The sequence below is a fragment of the Hyaena hyaena genome, unplaced genomic scaffold, assembly GCF_003009895.1.
Source record: "Hyaena hyaena isolate Hyena2069 unplaced genomic scaffold, ASM300989v1 scaffold_18, whole genome shotgun sequence".
NCBI classification, from domain to species: domain Eukaryota; kingdom Metazoa; phylum Chordata; class Mammalia; order Carnivora; family Hyaenidae; genus Hyaena; species Hyaena hyaena.
This window is the reverse complement of record NW_024080649.1, coordinates 2616342-2640821: the sequence shown is the minus strand read 5'-3', so window position 1 is coordinate 2640821 and position 24480 is coordinate 2616342. Positions and strand designations below refer to the sequence as shown.

The window sequence follows — 24480 nt, the reverse complement described above, 5'->3', positions numbered from 1 at the left end:
AGGTCATGAATACGCGGTTCATAGGTTTTAGTCCCACATCGGGCTCCGTGCTGACAGCTCAGAGCCTAGAGCCTGCTTCAGATTCTGTGTCTCCCTCTCTCTCTGTCCCTCTCCGGCTCATGCTATGTCTGTCTCTCTCTCAAAAATAAACAAACATAAAAAAAATGTTAATTTAAGTTTTGTAATCATGCTCAATTTTTGAGACATTAGAATCATCTATGAAGCATAAAAAAAATATAGATGCCCAGGCATTAATGTAGATATGCTGAATCAGAATCTCTACAAGTCGGCCAGGCATCCATATTTTGAAAAAGACTCCGAGAAATGTATTTGCCCTCAAAACCGAAAACCCTGTGACATAACACATAAAGATTTACAGCAATTCTTAGAATTTTCTGTGCATGAGAATCACCTCAGGAGCTTGTTCAACATGCCAGCTCCCAGAATCTCAGAAAGGGTCCATTCGGTCGGTCTGCTGTGGGCTCTGTGATTTGCGTGTGTAAGCGGTGTTCCAGGTAACCCTAAGGCAGGTGTTATCAAACCATACTCTGGGCAACATTTTTTTTTAAAACATGTTTTGGAAAGCATGTAAAGAAATCAAAACAAACAAATACTACCAGCCTGGGATCTGGAAAGCGGCAGCCACTGACCTGGGTGATATTTGTGAATATCTGCTCAGACATCCTCTCGCACAGAACGGCCAACAGCTGTAGAACCTGCAGCTTCTGCCCCTGACCTTCCACACGAGTTTGGTGCTGCTCTAACTCCAAGAAGCTTTTGCTGGAGAAGGGTTTTGTTTCTAACTCCGCTTCATTTTCCATGGCCACATGAGTCAACTCCTATCAGCATGGAAGAAAAGAGTGAAGAAAAAGCCTGTAGAAACAAGGACTTCACAAACAGTAGGAAAACTGTTGCAAATGTATATTTAAAGAATTAGTCTATGTTCACTGCAGCATTATTTATAATAGCCAAAATTTGGGAACAAATAAATTCTAGCAATAAGAGAATGGATAAATAAACTGTATCTACTATATTGTGGCAGTTGAACTAAATAAACCAGGTCTATAAGGAAATCAAAAGAGAGAGGCCTCAAAAACAGTGTTGAGTGAAAAATGTAAGTCGTACAATAATGTATTAAGATATCATGTATATGAAGATTTAAAACTGCACAATAAGAGGTACCTGGGTGGCTCAGGGCATGATCTCACAGTTTATGAGTTTGAGTCCCATATCAGGCTTGCTGCTATCAGAACAGAGCCTGCTTTGGATCTTCTGTTTCCTTCTCTCTGTCCTTCCCCCGCTCACGCTCTCTCTCTCAAAGATAAATAAAACATTTTTTAAAAAAATTAAGGGGCATCTGGGTGGCTCAGTCAGTTGTGCATCCAACTGCAGCTCAGGTCATGATCTCACGGTTCATGAGTTCGGGCCCCACCATCAGGCTCCGTGCCGACAGTTTGGAGCCTGGAGCCTGTTTCAGATTCTGTGTCCTCTCTCTCTGCCCTTCCCCCACTAGTGCTCTGTCCCTCTCTTTCTCTCTCTCAAAAATAAACATTTTTTTAAAAAAGACCCCTTTATTAAAACGTTTTTAACTTCATAATAAAAAAACATACAGATACAAAGAGAACTAGTTTGACAGACTTACTATATCAGTATTTTTTATGATGTCTACCACTGGCCCTATTGAACTGAGACCTCAGGCCACATAACATTTCCAAACGCTTTCTAGAGATTATTAAATGCTTTCAGCACCATTTCCCCTAAGGAATTTGAACTGAATCTCTACTAATAGACAGTTCACTACTGTGGGTTCTGTAGGGTCTTCCCCTCTAATGTATATTGTAAATTTCCTTGGGAAGGGAAAACCTTAAGTTCCTTAACAATTAATGTTTTACCAAAGTAACTGACAGTTTAGAGCAAGGTTCCTAACTGCCTGGGAAATTCTGCTCCTCAGGGGGCATTGAGCAATGTGTTAGGACACTTTTGGTTGTCATAATTGCGGAGTGATACATCTAGTAGAGGTCAGGGATGCTACTAAACATCCTGAAAGGAAGCACAGGAAGCCCCCTGCCTCCCAACAAAAAATTATCCAGCCCCAAATGCCAATAGTACCAAGGTTGCAGAAACCCTGGTTTATAGCAAAGCCCTTTGATTTTTTTGTATTTAAACAAATTTTTTTTTAATTCTCCAATTAAGAGCACATCTTTGGGGCACCTGGGTGACTCAGTTGGTTCAAGTGTCTGACTTCGGCTCAGGTCATGATCTCACGGCTCGTGGGTTCGAGCCCCGCATCGGGCTCTGTGCTGACAGCCTGGAGCCTGCTTCAGATTCTGTGTCTCCCTCTCTCTCTGCCCCTCATCCCCCCCAGCTCACGCTGTCTCTCCCTCTCTCAGAAATAAATAAAAAATTTTTTTAAATTAAAAAAAAGAGCATATGTTCTTGGAATGTTGTTTACAATGAATGGCTAAGGGACACCTGGGTGGCTCAGTCAGTTGAGAATCCAACTCTTGATTTCGGTGCAGGTCATGATCTCATGGTCGTGGGATTGAGCCCTGTGTCAGGATCAGTGTAGAGAGTGGAGCCTGCTTGAGATTCTCTCTCTCCCTCCTCCACTTGCTCTCCCTCTCTCTCTCTCTCTCTCCCTCTCTCATTCAAACTAAATAAACTTAAAAAAAAACAACAACACAATGAGTGGCTAGGTAAGGGGAAAGAATGTGAATATAGGAGGTGAGAAAAGCATCAAAAATGTGGCACCTACTTCAAGTTCTAGAAGTGCATTAGCCCTGATTCTCTCCTTGCATTCCCCCACAACCACGCCAACCTTAAACTCCAGAGACATTCTCTTACAATTGACACTTTACTTAGGGAAAATAATGGAGAAGGCGATGCTGGAGCACAGAGAATCAGAAATCACCCTGTTTACAGTCTCAAACAGCGCAAATAAGGGTACAATATGGGGCACAAATTGCTGTCAGAGATTAGAGCAATAGGAAGCACAACCATCGGCACTAAGAAACAGACTTGGAAAAGGTTTCAGGTGGTTACAAAATGAAATGAAAGGCAGAACTGCTAAATCTCCTTTCCAGATACCTGACAAAACAACAGTCAGAAAGGATAAGGGATTACTCCATAACTGCAAAACCTGCTATTAACTTCAAAAGAGTTCTTACTGTCAACACAGAGCAAAGATTAACCCTTTCATAGATCAATAGTATGCTTTGGTTATCTCTAAAAGTTCAGGGCAGATTATCTCGGAAAATAGTTTGATTGTATGTGTACTGCTGGAGGTAAGTTATTTTTCTTTTTACCACCCCAAAGGCTACAAAAAATAAACCACTCTTACATCCTTTTATTATTTCTGTTAGATTAGGGCCTTAATTTTAGGGCCTAAAATTATGACCACCCTGAAAATCCAAAGGGGACCCTGGTACTTCCCTGAAATCAGGCTGACCATGTCCTTACCATGCATAGTTCTTACCTGCAAGCAGAAGATGAAGAAGTCACCTGCCAAACCACACTCCTGGCAGTGGGATAATAAGTCCCCAAGTTGCTCTACCTGGCACTGCTCTGAGGACACCTTCTGGTACAAGACTTCATCTTCATCTTCGTCACTGCAACATGTGGAAAGATTCATCTTGGCAGTGTCACCAGAGATATTTTTTGAAACTCCATAAAAATCTTCTAAAGTTACATGGTATTGGGGCACCTGGGTGGCTCAGTTGGGTAAGCATCTGACTTTGGCTCAGGTCATGATCTCATGCTTCATGGGTTTGAGCCCCCAGGCTCTGTGCTGATAGCTCAGTCTACAGCCTGCTTCAGAATCTGTGTCTCCGTCTCTCTGCCCCTCCCCCACTAACACTGTCTCTCTCTCTCTCTCTCTCTCCCCCCCCCAAAAAATAAATAAACATTAAAAAAAATTTTTTTTAAAGATGGATGTTGAGGAACTCTATTATTTCAATAAATTGAAAGAGCAAGGAGGAACTAGAGTACAGGTTGTATGCAGATATTCCGGTTCCCGAGGAAGAACAGAAAGAAAGAAGTCTGCAAAGCAAGGTCAGATCATAGAGGACTCTGGATGCCATTCAAAGAAAGTTAGACTTTTTTTTTTTTTTTTTTTTGATGAGCCACTGAAGGTTTATGGGCAGTAAGGAAAAGACACTATCCTTACAGGGGGAGATGCAGTCAGTCTCAACTAATAAGAACCAACTAGCTGAAATATGAACATCCATAAAGGCTCAGAAAACTGAGGAGGCCAAATTTCCAAGCAATAAAATATGGCTAAGGTATTAAAGGCAGGGCTATGATTTCTGCAAAAAGTTTCAAGAAATTTCTCATGAGGTACTAAGGCTTTTAGTTTTAATTTATGAGATAAGTGAAAAAGCCAAGATACAATATTATCATGCTATATCACATAGACAAACACAGAGGCACAAAGATGCCCTAGAAGACAAAACATTAAAAAAATGTGGACAGTGAATAGGATGGTGGTTGCTTTTTGTTTTCCTCTTTATGCTTTTTTGTATTATACAAAGAAGGTATGTTACTCTTATGATCAAAGAAGAAATAACATTTTTTTCAGACCAAACTGAGAAAAGAATGATAGATGTTGCTTCATCTCATTGAAAAGTACAATTATTAAAGTTGATTTGGCCCCATCCCGTAGGGCAGTAAGTCCCAATTTGCCAGTTCACTATAACATGGCCTTCATATCCCTATAGTAGAATGAATAACCTATAAACTAAGCTTAAGATTACTTCCTATATTATCCCAGAATCTTTCAGAGTCCTTCAGATCAGTCATGTTATCTCCCCAGATTTTATGTTAGGCAAAAAAACTGAAATGGTTTTTTTCCCCACTTCTATGCTTCTGTGAACCATCCTATCAAAATGAAGTACTATATTCAAATACTTTTTTTAAAGACATGATAACAATGACCTTAAGAAGCTCTATCTCATTCTTAAAATTTCAATGATAAAGAGTCCATTCCGAATACTGTAGTTATATGTAGTTCCAGAAAAATAAAAACAAAAAAGACTTTGAAATCTAAGCCGCTCTTTTAGTGTTTCTTTAAACAAAGCTTTTATTAAACTGGGGCTCCTGAGCAGAATGATAGGGAAAAGGTAAGAGGTGATACTAACCTGCCCTTAAGGGACTAGCACTGTGATCAAGATCTTTAGAACAAAAGATAAAATCACAACACACACACATGCATACACGCTGCTCTGCTACGGTAAATGTTAACTTTTTGGAGATATGGAGTGTCTTTAGGTATCAAATGAAGGCTATGGACCCTATTTTCAGGAAAAAAATTCAGGTTTGCACATAAAATATTTCTTGCATATAATTTCAGAAGGACTATGGACTCCTAGAAGTCCACGGAGAAACCTTAAGTTAAGGATCTGTTGCTTCTGGCAGGAAAGATTCATGCAACTACTGCCTATTCAATTTCTGCTGCCATGAAGAGAAACTATAGCTTCAATAAGAACTGTTAATTTTGACATATGTGCACTAAGATGTACACCAGAGACTTGTTAAGCTAGCAATTAACTTTAACTATTGATAAGTCAAATACTGCAAAATTCTCTATATAGTCACTAAATTGGTCCCAGATTAAACTCTTCCAAAGGGTTTTTAAAATAACCATGTTGAGAAATTTTAAACTCTTTCAGTTCAGGGGCATAGTTACAACTACAAAACCTACTAGTGCTCAACGGTTCTCGGGAAATAAGTAGCTTGGGTTTGTACTGATAATTCCATTTGTAGTCAATGTATGTTGTTCATTTTCTTCAAGCCCATCATATTGAAAGAGTGTTTTATAACTTTACTAAGTTAACCTTGAATAAAAAATTAAATTTGCACTTTAACAAACAGTCACACTTTGAACATATGTAAAATCTGAGTAGCTGCTGGCAGTTAAGAACTATATGGACTCTGGTCAACAGGAACTTACATTATGAGGTAATAATATCTACACATATCACCTAGAAAGTGGAAATAATTTAAAATATACTTGCAAGATGTTGGAGAAATAAATTATCCATTCCACTACATTTACTTTTTATTAAAAATTTTTTTTTAATGTTTATTTTCGAGAGAGACTGAGAGCAAGCAGGGTAGGGCAGAAAGAGAGGGAGACACAGAATCTGAAGCAGGCTCCAGGCTCTGAGCTGTCAGCACAGAGCTCAATGTGGGGCTTGAACTCACAAACCACAAGATCATGACCTGAGCCAAAGTTGGACACTTAACCGACTGAGCCACCAGGGGCCCCATATTCCATTACATTTATTAAGCACCTTCTAAATGATCCCTAGGAGAAACCCTCATCCTAAAATTAACATAAAAGATAGCTTTCAGACAATTTCCCTTAAGAGTAAGTCTGACTCTGAACATACACAGACCATTTGGAGAGTCAGAAAGAGAACTGGATCGTCATGGTACGGAGAGTAAACATGTGTCTGCCCTTTACTCTGATTCACTGGCAAAGCCTTTGTGAAGTAAGTGGGCTTATGAGGCAGAGCTGTGAGGCTCCAGCAAATTGCACCTACTATTAGCTGGCATCCGGGGGAAAAAACCTGCAGGATTATTTAAGGCACTCACATTTCATTTAGAGATTATTAATAGCAGCACCTCAGCTGCCTGAAGTCCTAGCTCTCGTTCTACCAGCGCCCCTTAGTGGACAAGTCAGGGAAGGGTCTTTTGGGTGCAACTGTCTCAGAAGACAGAGGGTAAAAGGATGGGTGGACTCACCAAATGATCTCTTTGATGGTAATCATGATGCCACCTTGAGTGGCTGCTCTAAACTGACACAGAGAAGGAAGAGGGGACACAGACTTGTCCAATCCTGCAAATCCTTTCAGGCTGGCAATTGCCTTCTTCCTCTCCAGCTTTCCCAGAATCCATAATAAGATCTCTTGGCAAAGTGACCTGGCAGAAAAAGCAGTTATAAATGAGCTTGTCATCTTACTCTACACATCTAACAAGCTAACATAAAAAAAGAAAGGAAGACTGTCAGGTTCCACTACATTCTAAATGCTGGCACAGCCACCTAGTGCTACTGAAACACAGGACTGCAAAGTATGCTTCCCGTGAATTTGAGAATATATCGAATATCCAGAAATTCAATGAGTGACTGGCTAATCTTTGGCCCTAGAAGCAACCCTGATTAAGACACAGGAGCCCCACATGATTTTTAAAAAACAATAATTCCAAGTGTATCATTGCCTTTGGGTCAGGCACTGTGAATGAAAGTTTACACTGACAAAAACCATGTATGAGTGGGATCAGGAGCAGGTGACCAAGAAACAGCGTGCCAAAAGATTCTTGCTGATTCTTCAGCCCCTTTCATCTGTGCCAATCAGCTAGGCTAAGGATGGGATCAACGTTCACTTCTTTCTTCTTGGACTCTGACGAGGGCAGGACAGTGCTGTGAGGATTTGGGTTTCAAAACTAAGGCAAAGGTTATTTTATGGACAGTTATTTGAAGCCAAATTCACATACTGATAGTTTTCATTTTCCACTGTGTTTTCCCTTGTAGCTGTTGGACTACAATGAGGTGCTGACCAAAAGTTAGAGTCTAAGGCAGTATGTGAGCTTAAAAAATACGTAAGAATGAGAACTTTCCAGGATCCTGGGTGGCTCAGTTGGTTAAGCATCCGACTTCAGCTCAGGTCATGATCTCACAGTTCATGGGTTCAAGTCCTGCATCGGGCTCTGTGCTGACAGCTAGCTCAGAGCCTAGAGCCTGTCTGGATTCTCTGTCTCTCTCTCTCTCTCTCTCTCTCTCTTTCTCTCTGATCCTCCCTGCTCACGCTCTGTCTCTCAAAAATAAACAAAAAACAAACAAACAAAAAAAGAATGAGAACTTTCCTTCACCACCTAACAACAATGATAACAATGATCATCTATCAGCTATTCTCCAGGGACAGTGCTAAACATTTTAATGCAGTCTTCACAACAACCCTATGAAGAAGGTACTATTACTGTACATCAGGTCACATGTGGGGGTTTTCCAAACACTAAATGTCAGAAATCTCTAGGACTTTAAAAAGGATATAAACCCTTATAAGGAGGAAACAACATAACAGAACTGATACAAAATGAAGCCTACTTAAACCCCAACACAAAAGATTATTTTCTGGGTGATGAAGAAATCCCTTCATCCCAAACAACACTGTGCGGCACTCGTACCAAATCCAGGTCTAAATTACAGAGTGCCATGTTCAGATCCAGATTTCCCCAACCTGATTTCTCCTTCCCCACAAGGTAGTTATGATCCCTTCTCTACTTCCTCCTTCCTAGACATGTAATTCCAGTAGTTCTCACTGATCAAACAGGGGCATGTTTACACACGTAAGCAGGGGTTTCATCTCTCATGTCTAGGAAAGAGGCTGAGGGAAGCCATTCCAAAAATTACATCCAATCCTCAGCAGTCTGAAAAGTGCTCTTTCTTTTCCCAGAGGAGCAGAGTAAGAGGCTCCTCAAATGCTTTCCTGATTTTGAAAGAAAAAAACAATTACAAAGTGGCACTTAAGTTTTATATTCAAAATAAGAATAAGAACAACATACAAGAAAGATTTCAATATTTATAAACAAATAAAGTTCTCCAGGTTGTTTACCTTATGTGAGACACGCTCTGCTTAGTAAAACAGAATAGGGAGAAAAGCACGCCCAAGACTGGAAACAGGGAATCCATTAAAACCGTCAAAGGTTCGTTCCCGACCACGTACACCTGGGGAAAAGAAAATGGCAAGAGGCGCCGTGAGTGCAAGGCCCGAGGAACAGGAATCAAATACCACACATCTCCTAGCACAGCTTAGAGTTTTATCTTAGGCAACACTGTAGTCCTAAACCGAATAATGTTAGCCCTAAGGCTGAGAGAACCATTTGAGATTGGCAGACAGGCACAGGAAGCCTGAGCAGGAGCAGTGCCCTTTCGTGTGCAGCCTGAAGAACTGTGGGGCAAAATGGGTAAATGAACCCATTTTCTGACCCCTTCCTCTCCTGCTTTTGACTACCTTTGTGTCTCCTGCTAGTCTATTACTCATCTATGCAATAATCCTCTAATTACCAAAAGGCCTGCTCTTAGGAACTAAGAAGCAATGCCAAACAAAAGAACTTAAACTTAGATTTGAAAGTCAAAACCAAACCCAAAAACATCACCTACTCTACATTTGTCACTCTGGGTGGCTTAGTTGGCTGACCATCCAATTTTTTATTTTGGTTCAGGTCATGATCTCAGGGTTGTGAGACTGAGCCCCACATCAGGCTCCTCAATGAACGTGGAGCCTGCGTGAGATTCATATTCTCTCTCTCTCTCTCTCTCTCTCTCTCATCCTCTCCCTCTCCCCTTTCCCCTCCCCTCCTGACTCATGCACACATGCACTTTCTCTGTCTGTCTCAAAATTAAAAAAAAAAAAAAAGATCTGTTACTCTTAACATGTAACCACACGGGCATGTCCTATTCTCTCCAGTTCAATAAATGTTAAAAGAAATTACAATGTGCTCCTAACTCAGCACTGACTTTATAGGGTTAAGTGTGTGAAGATGCTGATTTTTGTTAATGGTAATTATTTCACACAGTTGTCACTTCAAAAAGGATAGTACAAATGCATTCAACAAAGTTTATCTGAATAGCCACTGGAATCAAAGCATGGTCTTAGGCATTGTAGTGAATATAAAAGTGAGTAAGAGTTGTTCTCTCTCAATTGCTTGTGATCTAACAAGAAGAATAAAACAAGGAGACCAATTACAATAATAATAATTCAAAACAGGTAAATTAAAAAAGAAGAGGAAAATACTATTTTTTCAACATTCTTTCTGTAAATCAGGGCCTCTTTAAGCTTCCATTTCCTCGTCCTTAAAAATAAGACTGACCTTACCTTAGGAGACTGTTATATTTTTTTTTCATAGGAGGTTGTTATAATTTTAATAAACTGTTTCAAGAATCTAACACAGTAGCTGAGAGATAAAAATGCTGGCATAGTTCTGGGAACATACATTGAGAGTGTCATCACAGTCAGTTCCTCAGCTTTCTCCTTTTATCATCATGATCTGTGTCCATGCTTTGAGGCTTCAGTTAAATTATTAATTAAGTTGTGTTTAAGTGAAGAAGGAATCAATGCTGTTTTGTGGGATCCTAAAGGTCATGGAGGCACCAGCTGGAAGAGGCTCTGCGCTTTCTTAGAGAACCCTGTCCCTTTAAATCGATCCTAATTTTTTACACTACTTAAGCCTCCCAGCATCTCTGTGGAGCCTGATAACCAAGGAGCCAGCTTCCTGTGCATGATCTAATCTCCATAAGCCCAGCTCAATGGGGTGCATGGTATGGCAGTGTTCACAGTAATATGCAGGCCTAATTATGATATCATCTATTACAAGAGGAAAGAGAGAGAGAGAGAGAGACTGAGAGAGAGAGAGAGATTCCCCCAGATCACGTAAGGGCCTATTGTTTGGCTCCGTTGTCTGTGTTCCCAGAAGTAATCCCTGTGGAGCCATCCTTCCTTATCAGCATCTTTTATACAAAAAACAAAAAACCAAATGGAATTAACTCTCCTTTATTTACTGGCTTGACTGAGACAAAGCACCTCAAATTTTAACATGAATTCCATCGAGCCCATTTCTCAGAGGTATATGTTGTTACTGATAAATTCCTCCAATTTTTAAGTTCTCTTGTTATACTTTTCTGAACAAGTACTGCTTTTGTATTTAGAAAAAAATGATCAAAGAGTTTTCTCTGTGATATCTCAAACAAATGGCCTCTTTATGACACTTATAGATTGCTGCTACCTCCCTTCCAATATTAAGAGGAAATTTCTCTTTGTATTGAGCCCAAAGCTACCTCCCTCTAACTTCCTTGATAGAGGTACTTTTTTTTTTTTTCAAAAGTTTTAGATGGGCTGTTCAAACGTTCTACCTTTTCCACAGGCCTGCTATGTATTTGACTGTTCAACTATTCATCCATTCTTTCACTAATTCAAATATTTAGTAAGCATCTAACCACCATTAATAACTTTCCTCCAGTAAATTCCAGTAGCACTTTAGAGCTTGTAACACAGAGAATATATAGTTCTTTCTCACCTCTGCAACTAGCCTAGAAGGCAAAAGGCAAGCTCTCTGTTTTGGCACCTATTACAATAGACGATTAAGTTGCATTACCAGAATTTTTGGTGAATAAGCACTTGTTACAGAAGTATACAATTTAAAGGAACCACTTCCGTTACTGTTCTTATGAAGCAAACAATAACTACCATTTTACTGTAATGTCTACTAAAGAATAAACCAGGTTATTCAGCTAAACATTTAACATACAATCAATCCTCACGAGAGCCCTGCAGGGTAAGCATTTTTATTCCCATTCTAAAAATGTGGAAAACTAGGGCCCAGAGAAGCAAAGTTAGTTGAGCCAAGGTATTCGGTTAGTAAATGGCAGAGCCGGGGTGAACACAAATCTGCCTGACAGAAAATCCATGCTCAATCCAGAGACAGAGAGCAGATTAGTGGTTTTAAGGGCGGGGGGGGGGGGGTAGGGCAAAATGGGGACTGACTGGTACATGGGTACACTGTTTCCATTTGGGGTGATGAAAAGGTTCTGGAACTAGACAGCAGTGATGACTGTGTGACACTGTGAATGGACTTAATGCCAGTGAACTGTATACTTTAAGATGGTTAAAATGGTAAATGTTATGTATATTTTACCACAATTTTTGAAAAAGAACAAAACACGTACTCATGGCCTCCCAATACTCACCTCCCCGTGCGCATTTTTTCATTGCTTCAGTCCCTAAGCCACCCCAACTTTATCCCTGCCATGTCCCCTCAGAACCAGTAGGCCCGGCTTGCCAGGCTATTAATACTCCAGTCCTGCAACCTCTGCAAACTGGGACCAGAGTTCCTGAGTAGCGCCGGGAGCTCCTGCATCACCTCCCCTTCCTCCCGCTGAGACTCTTCTCTGTACACAGCCGCCTTCTACCGAGTCTCCGGTCGATGTCCAGGGCCACAGTGTGGCCTTTCCAAGGACAGCGGCCTCCTGCCAGTCTCTTGCCTAGCACTCAACTCACATGCAGGTTAATGATTTGGTCTGGACCCCACATCCAACATTACCCTCTCAGTATACTCCCAAAGTAGAATCGGGTCACTTCTCACTTCATGTGGACTCCCCAGATCACTGACTTATTCCTGAGGTTAGTGACCCATAAAGGGACACAGGAGGCTGCACTGAGTCAGGGATCTCTTGCGGACAGCATGTACAATGACCTGATGCTCTAGGAAAAAACCAATAACAACAGTCTTTCCAATGAAGTCATAGTACATATGGAAGAAACTGTTAGGGCCAGTTCCTTCTAGTCTCCTTCATGCTAGGCTGGTGACAGTATAGACTGAGGAAGCAGTGAGGGCACAACAGTAAGCTGTTCCTGCCCCACAGAGGACAGGGCCTATTACCCTCCATCTCTGCCCTAACATCAGGTGTGGAATTTCCTTGGACTGTGCTCATGCGCAGTCTCCTGCTATTTGGGGTTCTTTCCTGCTCACCTGGAGGCAAAGTGGGATGGGAGTTCAAGTTCTGAACACAATCCCATATTGCATGTATTATTTCTACCTGTGGAAATTCCCTTTTCTCAACAGTATACCTACTGGGTATATTTCACATAGGGTTGTTTGTAATACTTCTACTGACAGTTGCAAGACTTAACACAAATCAACTGACTTATCTGAGTCTCAGTTTCCTTATCTAGGGCACAAGGAGGTTGGCAAATCTACCAACCTCTGACTTGACTGTAAATTTGCTAACTCCCTTCTGTATCTTTCCGGTACTTCAGCCATTAAGAGGTTAAAAGACAAACAAACAAACACTGAAACTTGACCAAGATGTAAAAATTTCTAATCCTCCCCACATGCCTTCCCTTCTATCATTTTGAAATTCGAAATTTAAAGCTGAAATCCCGATTAGGTGAAAGATGTTCTGGCTGCCTGAGACATCTATAGAACTAGAGATCACCAAACAAAATACCAAGAGGCGGGAAAGTTGAAGCAGGGAAGGGAGAGACAGATTCTCAAGGTATCTTCAATTTTTTGGTTGGGAGCGCCTGGGTGGCTCAGTTGGTTGAGCGTCCAACTTCGGCTCAGGTCATGATATATCACGGTTGTGGGTTCGAGCCCCGCGTCGGGCTCCATGCTAATTGCTTGCTCAGAGCCTGGAGCCTGTTTCAGATTCTGTGTCTCCTTCTCTCTCTGCCCCTCCCCTGTTCACACTCTCTCTCTGTCTCTCAAAAATAAATAAATAAATAAATGTAAAAAAATTTTTTTTTAATTGGTATGAAAAAGACTCTCCGAGAGTAAGTGAAATGGTGCTTCGAAGAAAAGGTGAACTTCCATGTCTACCTTTGGGTCTTCCAGGAGGACAGGGCTGAGGGGCAAAATAAGAGACCAGTATGAATCTATGAAAATCACAATGGCTCAGAACAGATCAGTCAAGGAAACAGACGGGTACCAATGACCTACTGGCAACTTGGGGATTTCCACATTCCTTTCTGAATGCATCTTGGCTTTCTATCACAGATCCAGCCATGAGAAGAGGTGTCTGTGGTTAAGCCTTACAACCCTTCGTCTAAGCTCAGAGATCACTCTTAACAAGTAACAAAGACATGATTCTCAGTACTGTTAACAGTACATCACATACTACTGTAACTCCTTGTTTGCTTGACTGGGGACTTCTTGAAGGCAGTAATTGGCTCTTAATCATTTCTGTGTTTGTAAACCTAGCCGAGTAGCTGGCATTCTGTATGGACTTGGTAAAAAAAAATTTTTTTCTGACTGATTAACTGAAAGAAAGAATGAATAAAACACACTGAATGCTTTTTATTTTCTCAAAAGCTCTATTTTTGTGAGAGAATTACAATGCCCCCTGTGTTTTCTTTTTTGTCAAGTAAGCTGTAGCTAGAAGCTTTCCAATCAATGTTAATTAACTGAAGAATCCTAGAACCTCAGCCACGGAAGGGCTAGCAGACTGAACAAAAGGGGGTCTGACGTTCTTGTTGTGGCTTAGTTAGTACCTATCTTTGAAATCTAAAGGACTGAATTTCCCTGAGGGACTGACTAGAAATTTAAATTAAAAAGTAACGGAAAAACTCAGAGGAGTCAAAATGGTCAAAAAGTATTAAGAATAAACATGTGTTTTTGATTCAAAGCAAAACAAAATAGAAAGCAGTCCTCACAAACTCCATTTACTAAACTTGCATTACATTGTTAGGCGCGTCCCTTAGAGATCACTGTAGAGGTGAAAGAGCCCCAGGAAGTCAGGAGTCAGAAACGGGCATGAATTTTGTTCCTGACACCTATATGATTGCCCCAAATCACATATTAAGTGAGTGAACACGGATAAGACATTTAAACCTCCCTAGGATTCAGTTTCCTCATTTATAGTGCAAGCATTAAGCTTTTGGCATAAGTACCAGTTAAGATAATTCATTTAAGATACTTTGTAAAATACACAGCCCTATGCAAATGTTACGTTTTTTCCTAAATACTTGCTGATGCTGCTGTAAATGGAACTGTCTTCTTAATTTATGGCCTTATCTTTTATAGGGATGTATACGTGTGGAAATAGAAACATGAATCAAGCTGACTGAATCCTAACATTGAAATTCAGTACAGGCTGGGACTTGATTTTACCCCTGTTAAAGATTAAACTCGTCAAATGCTGCCTTCTAAAATATCACAGGGATCCTTTTGATAGTAATGTTCCAGAACTCCTAATGCACTTACTGAGTTTAATTAAGGCTTGTGAGAAGCAGAGGACAAGCCAAGTTACCTAATATAGGATTTTGCACTAAGCATGCTTTCAGAGAGTACTGCATAAAATAATCTTTTTTAAAAAGAGTTTCCTCAAACCAAAAGAGAACTGACAGTCCTTTGAGCACATATCATTTGCTAAAGAACATAATGAAGCTACCAAAAGTTACCTGGTTTTATCGCTCAGACACAAGTGTTAAATAAGTCACCTCTAGTCAACCCTAGAGCCCTAGTCCAACCTAGGTCTGCTGGACTCTAGAGCCCAGGTGGTTTTCACTATTGTCCCACAGAATCTGAACATACCGCCTAACACTTGCATTTCCCACAGCTCTGGAGAATACCTCTTTTGATCTTCTGCATGTTATTCAAAGGAATAGTTCAACTAGAGTTGGAAACACCCGAAAGAATGACTGCCTTTGGGGAAGACCCATAGGTGGGAGAAGACTACTTTTTTTTTACTGCAAAGCCTTCTGCATTTCTTCAATTTGTACGGTGTGCAAGTATTAGCTTTTCTAAACACAGAGAGAGAAAGATTAGAAATGAAAGGATTGCTTCCTGGACCAGATCTGGCACTCTCTAGTATGATTCAGGACAAGTTGCTTCACAATCTTTTTTTTTTTTTTTTTGTAAGTAATCTCTACACCCAACATGGGGCTTGAACTCACAACCCTGAGATCAAGAACTGTATGCTCTAACAACTGAGTCAGCCAGGCACCCCAGCTTCACAGTCTTTTGGGGTTTGTTTCCTTTACTAGAAAATAAGGGATTAATTTGTCAAACCCAAAGATTGTACCACACCAAGAGGGAACCCTAATGTAAACTCTGGACTTTGGTGATAGTGTCATGCGAGTGTAGGCTCATCAACTGTAACAAATGTCCCACTCTTAATGTGAACTATTAACAGTAGGAGAGGCTGTGCACATGTGGGGGCAGGACACATATGGTAACTCTAACATTCTACCTGATTTTTCTGTGAACATAAAACTGCTCTAAAAAACAAAGTCCATTCAAAAACAACAAAAAGAAATAAAATATTTCTAAATTTCCTTCCAGCTCTAAGATTCTATTATAACAAGTTGCTCTACAAAAACAATTAACAATTCAGAAAGAGGAGTCAATTGGCCAATCTGAGAGAGTAACTTTAATTAGAAATTTGTTAAGATTAAATGGGATAAAATAAGACTTGGATAATTAAAGTCAGGGATTCCCTGAATCTGGAAACAGAAAGATAAAATGGAAATGAGAATGAAGAATATAAACTAATTAGGTACCTTCTAGCCTTCCCTGCCTTAAAATTTCTTCTGCCTTAGGGAGTCTCAGCAAGTATTGGGAGGAATACTAAAAGGAAACATTCCCCATTCCCACCCCTGACCCCACCCAGCATCAGATTCTGGCCAGTTCTCTTAAGAGCAAAAAAATGTCCAAATTGTAAAGAATTCTAATTTTCTCATCCTACCCTACCCAGAACCCACTCTATGCAACCCAGGCCTCTCTTCACCTCTCTAGGCAAAAGAAAACCATTTATCCCTCTTATACTAGGAAGGACAAAAAAATTAAGTATTCTAGGGTTAGGGCCCCTGACATTCAGTCAGAAGGAAACAGAATAGGGGTTCTTCAAGTGGCTCAGTAAGTTGAGCATCTGGCTCTTGATTTTGGCTCAGGTCATGATCTCACAGTTCCTGGGATCAAGCCTCATGTCAGGCTCCACACTGACAGTGTAGAGACTGCTTAGGATTCTCTCTTTCCCTCTCTCTGTCTCCACCCCTCTCTCAAAATAAATAAATAAATATTTTTAAAAATGGAGACAGAATAGGAAGCCATTGGACTAAAAGTTGTTTGATCTGCAGGGCGCCTGGGTGGCTCAGTTGGTTAAGCATCTGACTTCAGCTCAGGTCATGATCTCACAGTTTGTAGGTTCAAGGCCTGCATCGGGCTCAGTGCTGACAGCTCAGAGCCTGAAGCCTGCTTTGGATTCTGTGTCGCCCCCTCCCTCTGTTCCTCCCCCACTCATGGTCTCTCTCTGTCTCTCAAAAATAAACATTAAAATAAATAAATAAAAGTTATTTGAGCTACAAATCCCCTTCTTGGCTTAAATAATTTTACCAGATGTAAGGTACACACAGAGAAAAGATGAGAATTATTTATGTATAGATACAAGTGTCTATGCTGAATTTTCAGTTCAATTCAATGAGCATCTATGTGTACACTGTTTTGTTGAGACCTTTCCACCTGGCGCACCAGAGCCACACTGTTGCACTCCCTGCTGTATGTAAAGGACGCAAGCGTAGAAAGGCCTTCTCTTATAATTGCTCCTGCCACAATTTCATTCAGCAAGCTGAGGGCTTACTTCCTTAAATACCAAAATGCATTTATATTTTACCTCTTTCAGAACAGAGTATTTTTTCAATGGAGTAGATGCAACTCTTGCCTTCTTAAACAAAGTATGCTGAACATAGCAGTCCCAGCATACTTTGTTTTTCAAATTATTATGCCCTTCTGGAGTACATTTCTGTCTCCTTTCTTGATCCTCTCTGCTGGCATTCTCTTGTCAGTGTGCCTTAGTTAGTCTAACTAACTTCTAATTTATTACTTCTAATTCCACTATGGTGCTAATCAGAAAACCAACCTGATCTGGATTGGGTATAAAGTAAAGAGGAAACAGGCTCTGAGGACCTAAAGGGCTCTGTAGTTAGGTACTGAGATAGCAGCCAGATGGGACATTTGATTGGAAATGTCAAGTGAGGCACTGAGATAAAATAGACTTTAAAACTCCAACAGAAGATGGGGCCCCTGGGTGGCTTAGTCGGTTAAGCATCCGACTTTTGTTTAGGTCATGATCTCGTGGTTCGTGGGTTCGAGCCCTGCGTCGTGCTCTGTGCTGACTGCCAGCTCAGAGCCTGGAGCCTGTTTCAGTCTGTGACTCCCTCTCTCTCTGACCCTCCCCTGCTCACGCGGTCTCTCTCTCTCTCCCCTAGAAATAAATAAAACATTTAAAAAAAAAAAGAAGAAGAAGAAGAAAAACTCCAACAGAAGATACAAAATGAGAGGAGGACTACAAAAACTTTCCATTCAGAAAGAGAGTAGAGATGGGGCACCTGGGTAGCTCAGTTGGTTAAGCATCTGACTTCAGCCCAGGTCATGATCTCATGGCTCATGAGTTCAAGCCCCATGTCAGGCTCTATGCTGACAGCTCAGAGCCTGGAACCTGCTTCAGATTCTGTCTCTCTCTCACTCTCTCTGCCCCTACCCTGCTCATACTCTATCCCTCTCTCTCTCTCAAAAATAAATAAAACATTTAAAAATTTAAAAAAAGAAAGTAGAGGAGGAACAAATGTGTGGAGACCAAGAGGAGACTGGTAAGGAAGATTTCTTTGGGGAGAGCTATTGGTGAGGGTGAATCCAGTCCCTCAACCCACCAAGGATAAAAAAAAAGACAACTCAATTTAAATATGGGCAAAGGAGGGACACCTGGCTGGCTCAGTTGGTAAGTAGAGCATGTGACTCTTGATCTCAGGTTGAGTTCGAGCACCATGTTGGGTGTAGAGATTACTTAAAAATATATTTTTTTTAAAAAATAAACAAAAATAAAAATGGGCAAAGGGCAAGCCCACAATAAGATACTACTTTACTCCCACGAGCAAGGCTATGACAATGGAGGAAAAGGGGAGGGCAGGGAGAGAAGGCAGAAGAGAAAGGCCAGTGCTAGTGCTAGCCTTGGCCAGAGAGGATAAACTGGAATTCTCACACTCTGCTGATGGAAATGTAAATGGTGCTGCCACCTTGGGAAACAGTCTGACAGTACCTCAAAAAGTTGAACATAGTGTTATCAAAGATCCAGCAATTTCAATCCTAGCTACATACCCAGGAGAAATGAAAACATATGTCCACCCAATAACTTGTACATGAATGTAGCAGCATTGTTCACAATAGCCAAACTGTGGAAACAACAAAAATCCCCATCAACTGACAAAATGCAGTATATCCACAGAACAGAATACCATTAGGCAGAATGAAATACTGCTTTAGGCAACAAGATGCATGAATCTTAAAAACATCCTGCTGGTGAAGTCAGCAACAAAAGACCACACATTACATAAGTCTATTCATATGAAATATCCATAACAGGCAAGTCTACAGAGACTGCAAGTTGATTTTAGTGGTTGCCTATGGCTCAGGGGCAAAATTAGAAGAAGGGAGGGGAGACTGGGTGGCTCAATCGGTTAAGTGTAAGTGTCTAACTCCTGACTTCCGGCTTAGGTTGTGATCTCACAGTTCATGGGTTCAAGCCCCACATCAGGCTCTGTGCCATCAGCTTGGGATTCTCTCTCTCTCCCTCACTCTCTGCCCCTCCTCCACTCACACGTTTTCTCTCTCTCTCAAAATAAATAACCTTTTTTTTTTTTTTTTTTAATTGGGAGAAGGGAAGGACACCTGGGTGGCTCAGTCAGTAAATGTCCTACTTTGGTTCAGGTTATGATCTCGCGGTTTGTGGGTTCGAGCCCTGCGTTGGGCTCTGTGCTGACAGCTCAGAGCCTGGAGCCTTTTTCAGATTCTGTGCCTCCCTCTTTCTCTCTGCCCCTCCCCCACTCATGCTCTGTCTCTGTCTCTCTCTCAAAAATAAACAAACATTAAAAAAAAATTTTAAATAAAATAAAATTGGGAGAAGGGAAAATGAATGGGTATGGGTAACGGGTATGGGGTCCTTTTAGGGGGACAACAATTTTCTAAAATCAGATTTGTAGTGATGGTTGCACAGTCCTGTGACTACACTAAAAGCACAGAGTTGAACACTTTAAATGTATCAATTGTGGGGTATGTGAATTATATCCAATAAAGAGAGAGAAAACTGGAACTGGACATGTTCCCAAATGCCTCTCTAAAATTAAACACCCTCTTGTACCCTCTTGTTACCCAGTGAGTTGCTGGATCAATTCAACTATCCCAGATGTTTTCCTTATTTCCTGCCTTTGAGCTGTGCTCTGTAATTTAGTATTAACAGAAAGTTAATAAAGACAACACAGCCTTTGTTGCTAAACTTTACACAGTGTTTACCATTTTCCCCCAACATACACATTTCCTCTGTTTTCCCAGTGCAGCTGAGCTGCCAAAACCTTGTAGAGAGAATAATTACCCTTCCGCACCCCTTTCTGCTTTCATAACCGTCCCAATCTTTTGTGCATAATCAAGTGTTTACAGCAAACTAATGTTTTGCTTGCCTCTCCAAGAGGTTTTAAATTCACCAAACTGTTCACCAAATTAGGAGGGTATTTTTCCTCCCCCTTTTTGGGGGAACAAGAATAGGAACAATGGCAGGATTCACTATTTCTGGATCTCTCCATTTTTTAGAGGCTAATTCACTTTCCAGAAAGAAGCAGATTTGCTTTTTTTTTTTCCTCTAAAAGCATTTTTTTTTTTACTTCCCAGAAATTCATGAGGGGTTTGTACAAAGTGTAGTCACAATTAAGTTCTACCCCTGACACCACTTTCAAGTCTTTCTGACATTCCACACCCAAACATTTAACAGCTTTCATCATGATATTCCGCAGACGGCGTGTGACTGAAGACGAGGTTTATGAGAGTTAGACGGGCCTTGTTCTCTAACTCAGAACATTTGCTTTCTAGACTGCTCTAGGTAATTTCTTCTCTTTCTATAATCGAAAATGTCCTTGCCTATGAATATGTAGAACAGAATATAAAAACTTTCTGTTCATAAGTCTCTAAATGAGGCATTTAAAAAAGCAAAAACAGCATTATATTCATTAAGTCAGGTTTTGTCTATAAGCAATTTGGTGCTATACTTGTATGCCAGGTCAACTCTGTAAATGGTATTCTCTTTTTTTTAATAGTGAAATTAAACGAAAGGGTAGTAAACATCTTACTTTAGTAAAAAGTGGAGTGTTACAGAGAATGAGTTTTGAATTTAAGTGAGAATTTTATATCTACAAATCATTAATATCACACATTAAGTTTAAAATGAAAAGAAAACAGGGGCACCTGGCTGGTTCAGTCGGAAGAGTGTGGGACTCTTGGTCTTGAGGTCATGAGTTTGAGCCCCACGCACGTTGAGTGTAGAAATTACTTAAGTTAGTAACACTTTAACAAAGCAAAAACAAAATAAAATGAAAATAGTCCCCCCCCCCAATTATCTGCCTTCTTATCTGAAAGAATATGACTTAAGATTGACTCCACATCCTCACATGCTGCTAATAGGAATGTAAAATGGTGCAGCCACTTTGGCAGTCCCTCAAATGGTGAAACACAGAGTTACCATAAGATCTAGCAATTCTACTCTTAGGTGTATACCCAGGAAAAATGACAACACATGTACGCACAAAGACTTGTATACAAATGTCCATAGTGGCATTAATCATAATAGCTAAAATGTAAAAACAACCCTAATATATATCAAAGGATGAATGGATTACAAAATACAGTCTATATCTACAATAGGATATTATTCAGCAATAAAAAGAAATGAAGTCTTGGGGCATCTGATTGGCTCAGGCAGTAGAGCATGCAACTTTTGATCGTGGGGTTGTCAGTTTGAGCACCATGTTGGGTATAGAGATTATTTAAAAATAAAAGAAATCTTTAAAAAAATGAGATCCTGCTTCATGCTATAATATAAACCTAAAAAACATCATGATAAGATGCCAATCACAAAAGATCATATACTGTATAATTCCATTTATATGCAATGTCCAGAATAGGCAAATCTATAGACAAAGAAAGTAAATTAGTGGTTGCCTAGGGCTGGAGGGATGAGGAGTAGGGAGAATGGAGAACAGAGAGGCTTTGGGCATAGTGTGGGATTTCTTTTTGGGCAATGAAGTACTCTATAATCAACTGTGATGATGGCTGTGCAAGCCTATGAACATGCTAAAAATCCATTGATTTGCATACTTTATTTTTTTAATTTTATATTTTTTGATGTATTTAAAAAAATGTTTTTAATGTTTATTTATTTTTTAGACACAGAGAGAGAGCATGAGCAGGGGGAGGGCAGAGAGAGAGGGAATGAGACACAGAATCTGAAGCAGGCTCCAGGCTCTGAGCTGTCAGTACAGAGCCCGATGCGGGACTCAAACTCACAGACTGCAAGATCATGACCTGGGCCAAAGTAGGAGGCTTAATCGACTGAGCCATCAAGGCACCCCAGAAAGGCAAAAGTTTTTTTAAAAGACTATGTGTAAATATTAGCTAAAAACATTAGTGACTCAAGTTAACCAACCTTAAACACATCCTCAATACATCTGCTAAGTTCTTCTTCTGTCACCAAAATGGTCCCTGGCACCATGTCACTCTCTGGAATCTCTAGAGAACAAAAAACAAAATTACCCATAATCAGTGCCTCATTGAATAGAGCTCAGGACCTAAGGAAGAAAGTGTTTCTAGAAAGATAGTTCTGCAAGTTAACACCTAAAATTAGAGATTCAACATGGCTACCAATGTACAATACAACATGAAATATAGTATTTCATGAAATCTATGATGCCAATGATTATAAACATTCGTTGTTATTTTATGTATCACAAGAAAGAAAAAAGCAAGTAACCTATGAAACATTATGACTTGAAATTTTACTTGTAAATTTAATGAATGAAAAATTGGGGATTATATTAAGTGAAAATGACAGTCAATAATTATGTTGAGGTGACTGGTACAAAAGAATTTATTTTACTTTTCTCTATAGATGTGTTTGAAAAGTTCCCTTTAAAAAGTTTGAAAATAGGGCGCCCAGCTGGCTCGGTCAGTGGAGCATAGAACTCTTGATCTTCGGGTTGTGAGTTCAGCGACCTCCATGTTGTGTGTACAGATTACTTAAAAATAAAATCTTAAAAAAAAAGTTTTAAAATAGATTTTATAAAAAGGATTAAAAGAGGGGAGGTCAGTGGGCAATGTGTGATAGAGGTGATGGCGATTAAACAGTACACTTATCATGATCAGCACTGAATAATGTCCAGGAAAAAAAAGTTAACTTTTTTTGTTAAATATACATAATTAAGATTTAAAAACTTAATAAAAAAAGTATTAAGCGATTTCTTTTAGACTGATTTAGACATACAATTTTATCAAATATCATCCCTTATATAAGTTATATAATTGGGATAAACAGATAAGGAATTCTGAATACTTCACATTTAAGAGTCCAACTCTTCTGACACATTTCAACATCATTACTGATATCCACATTTTGCCACAATATATTGTCCTCTGTGCCACCAAGAGTACAGGTGATGTGAAATTTCTTTTTATTTTTAAACTTTATTTATTTTTGAGAGAGAACGAGTGGGGGAGGGGCAGCGACAGAGGGAGAAATGGAGAATCCCAAGCAGGTTCTGTGATGACAGCACAGATCCCGATGCGGGGCTCAAACTCACCAACCGTGAGATCATGATCTGAGCCAAAACCGAGAGGTGGATGCTTAAACAATTGAGCTACCCAAGTGTCCCTAATGTGAAATTTCTTAAAATTTCACCACTCTAGGAGCACCTGGGTGGCTCACTCAGTTAGTTGTCTGACTTTGGCTCAGGTCATGATCTCACAGTTCATGGGTTCAAGCTTCACATCAGGCTCTGTGCTGACAGCTTCAGATTCTGTGTCTCCTCTCTCTGCCTCTTCCCTGCTAGTGCTCGGTCTGTCTCTCTCTCTCAAAAAGAAATAAAAACATTTTCTAAAAAAAAAAAAACAAAAACAAAAACAAAGTTTGCCACTCTACTGTTGTCTTCACAATTTTTTTCTAAGTCCCTGACATCCATTCTATGACTTTTAACACTCATTTGGATGCACAGACAATGCCACGATTGCTACCTGGCCAACAATAATTGTGAGATACATTTGGATATCAGTGTTATTAAAATGTGAAAAGTATTTCCAAAATTAAAGTGTTCTGTTTTGGGGTTTTTTGTTTGTTTTTTAAGTAGGCTCCACGGCCAACATGGGGCTCGAACTCTCAGCCCTAGGATCAAGAGCCGGATGCTCTACTGACTGAGTCAGCCAGGACACCCCCCAAAATTAAAGTTTTTTTATGTTAAAAACATGTGCACCTTAGAATTGATAAAATATTGTAATTCATCATAATTGCCACATGGTCTTAAAAATGTGGTATGATATGAAAAACAAAATGAGAAAGCTTATGTTTTAGAGTTTCTTCCCAGTGGCAATGATGGGGCTATCTATATAAAACCAGTCAGACTATCATATACTCCTTTTTGTTATACACACACTGTCAATGCAAAATATGTAGCTGATGTTAGAAATATAACCTAACATAGGAAGAAATGTCTGGCAAATAGATGTCCAATAGGAATGAATAATGGCCAGGACAATAATAATTGACCCACAGATGGAACGGATCTACATATCCCAAGAATAGTGCTTTTAGACCAGTGTTCAAACTTGAACACACATTTGAATTACCCAGAAGGGCGTGTTGTGTTTTTTAAAATTTTGTAATGGTTTTTAAAATTTATTTCTGATAGAGAGAGAGAGACAGCATGAGCAGGGGAGGATCAGAGAGAGAGGGAGACACAGAATCTGAAACAGGCTCCAGGCTCTGAGCTGGCTGTCAGCACAGAGCCAAATGCGGGGCTGGAATCCATGAACCGTGAGATCATGGCCTGAGCCAAAGTCGGACGCTTAACCGACTGAGCCACCCAGGCGCCCCCAGAAGGGCCTCTTAATACACAGATTGTT

The 24480-nt window shown here is 40.1% G+C and overlaps 1 protein-coding gene across 1 annotated transcript in view; it reads right to left on the bottom strand.

Moving 5' to 3' along the window:
• The window catches only part of TANGO6 (transport and golgi organization 6 homolog), a 190271-nt gene that overhangs the window by 129285 nt on the left and 36506 nt on the right, over nucleotides 1-24480 (bottom strand). The window contains exons 7-11 of the mRNA XM_039222251.1: nucleotides 22016-22098; nucleotides 8613-8725; nucleotides 6745-6921; nucleotides 3476-3608; nucleotides 651-839 (exon numbers count right to left, since the gene is read on the bottom strand). Of these exons, the coding sequence (XP_039078182.1) occupies nucleotides 651-839; nucleotides 3476-3608; nucleotides 6745-6921; nucleotides 8613-8725; nucleotides 22016-22098 (695 nt within the window). The remainder of the gene's footprint in view (nucleotides 1-650; nucleotides 840-3475; nucleotides 3609-6744; nucleotides 6922-8612; nucleotides 8726-22015; nucleotides 22099-24480) is intronic.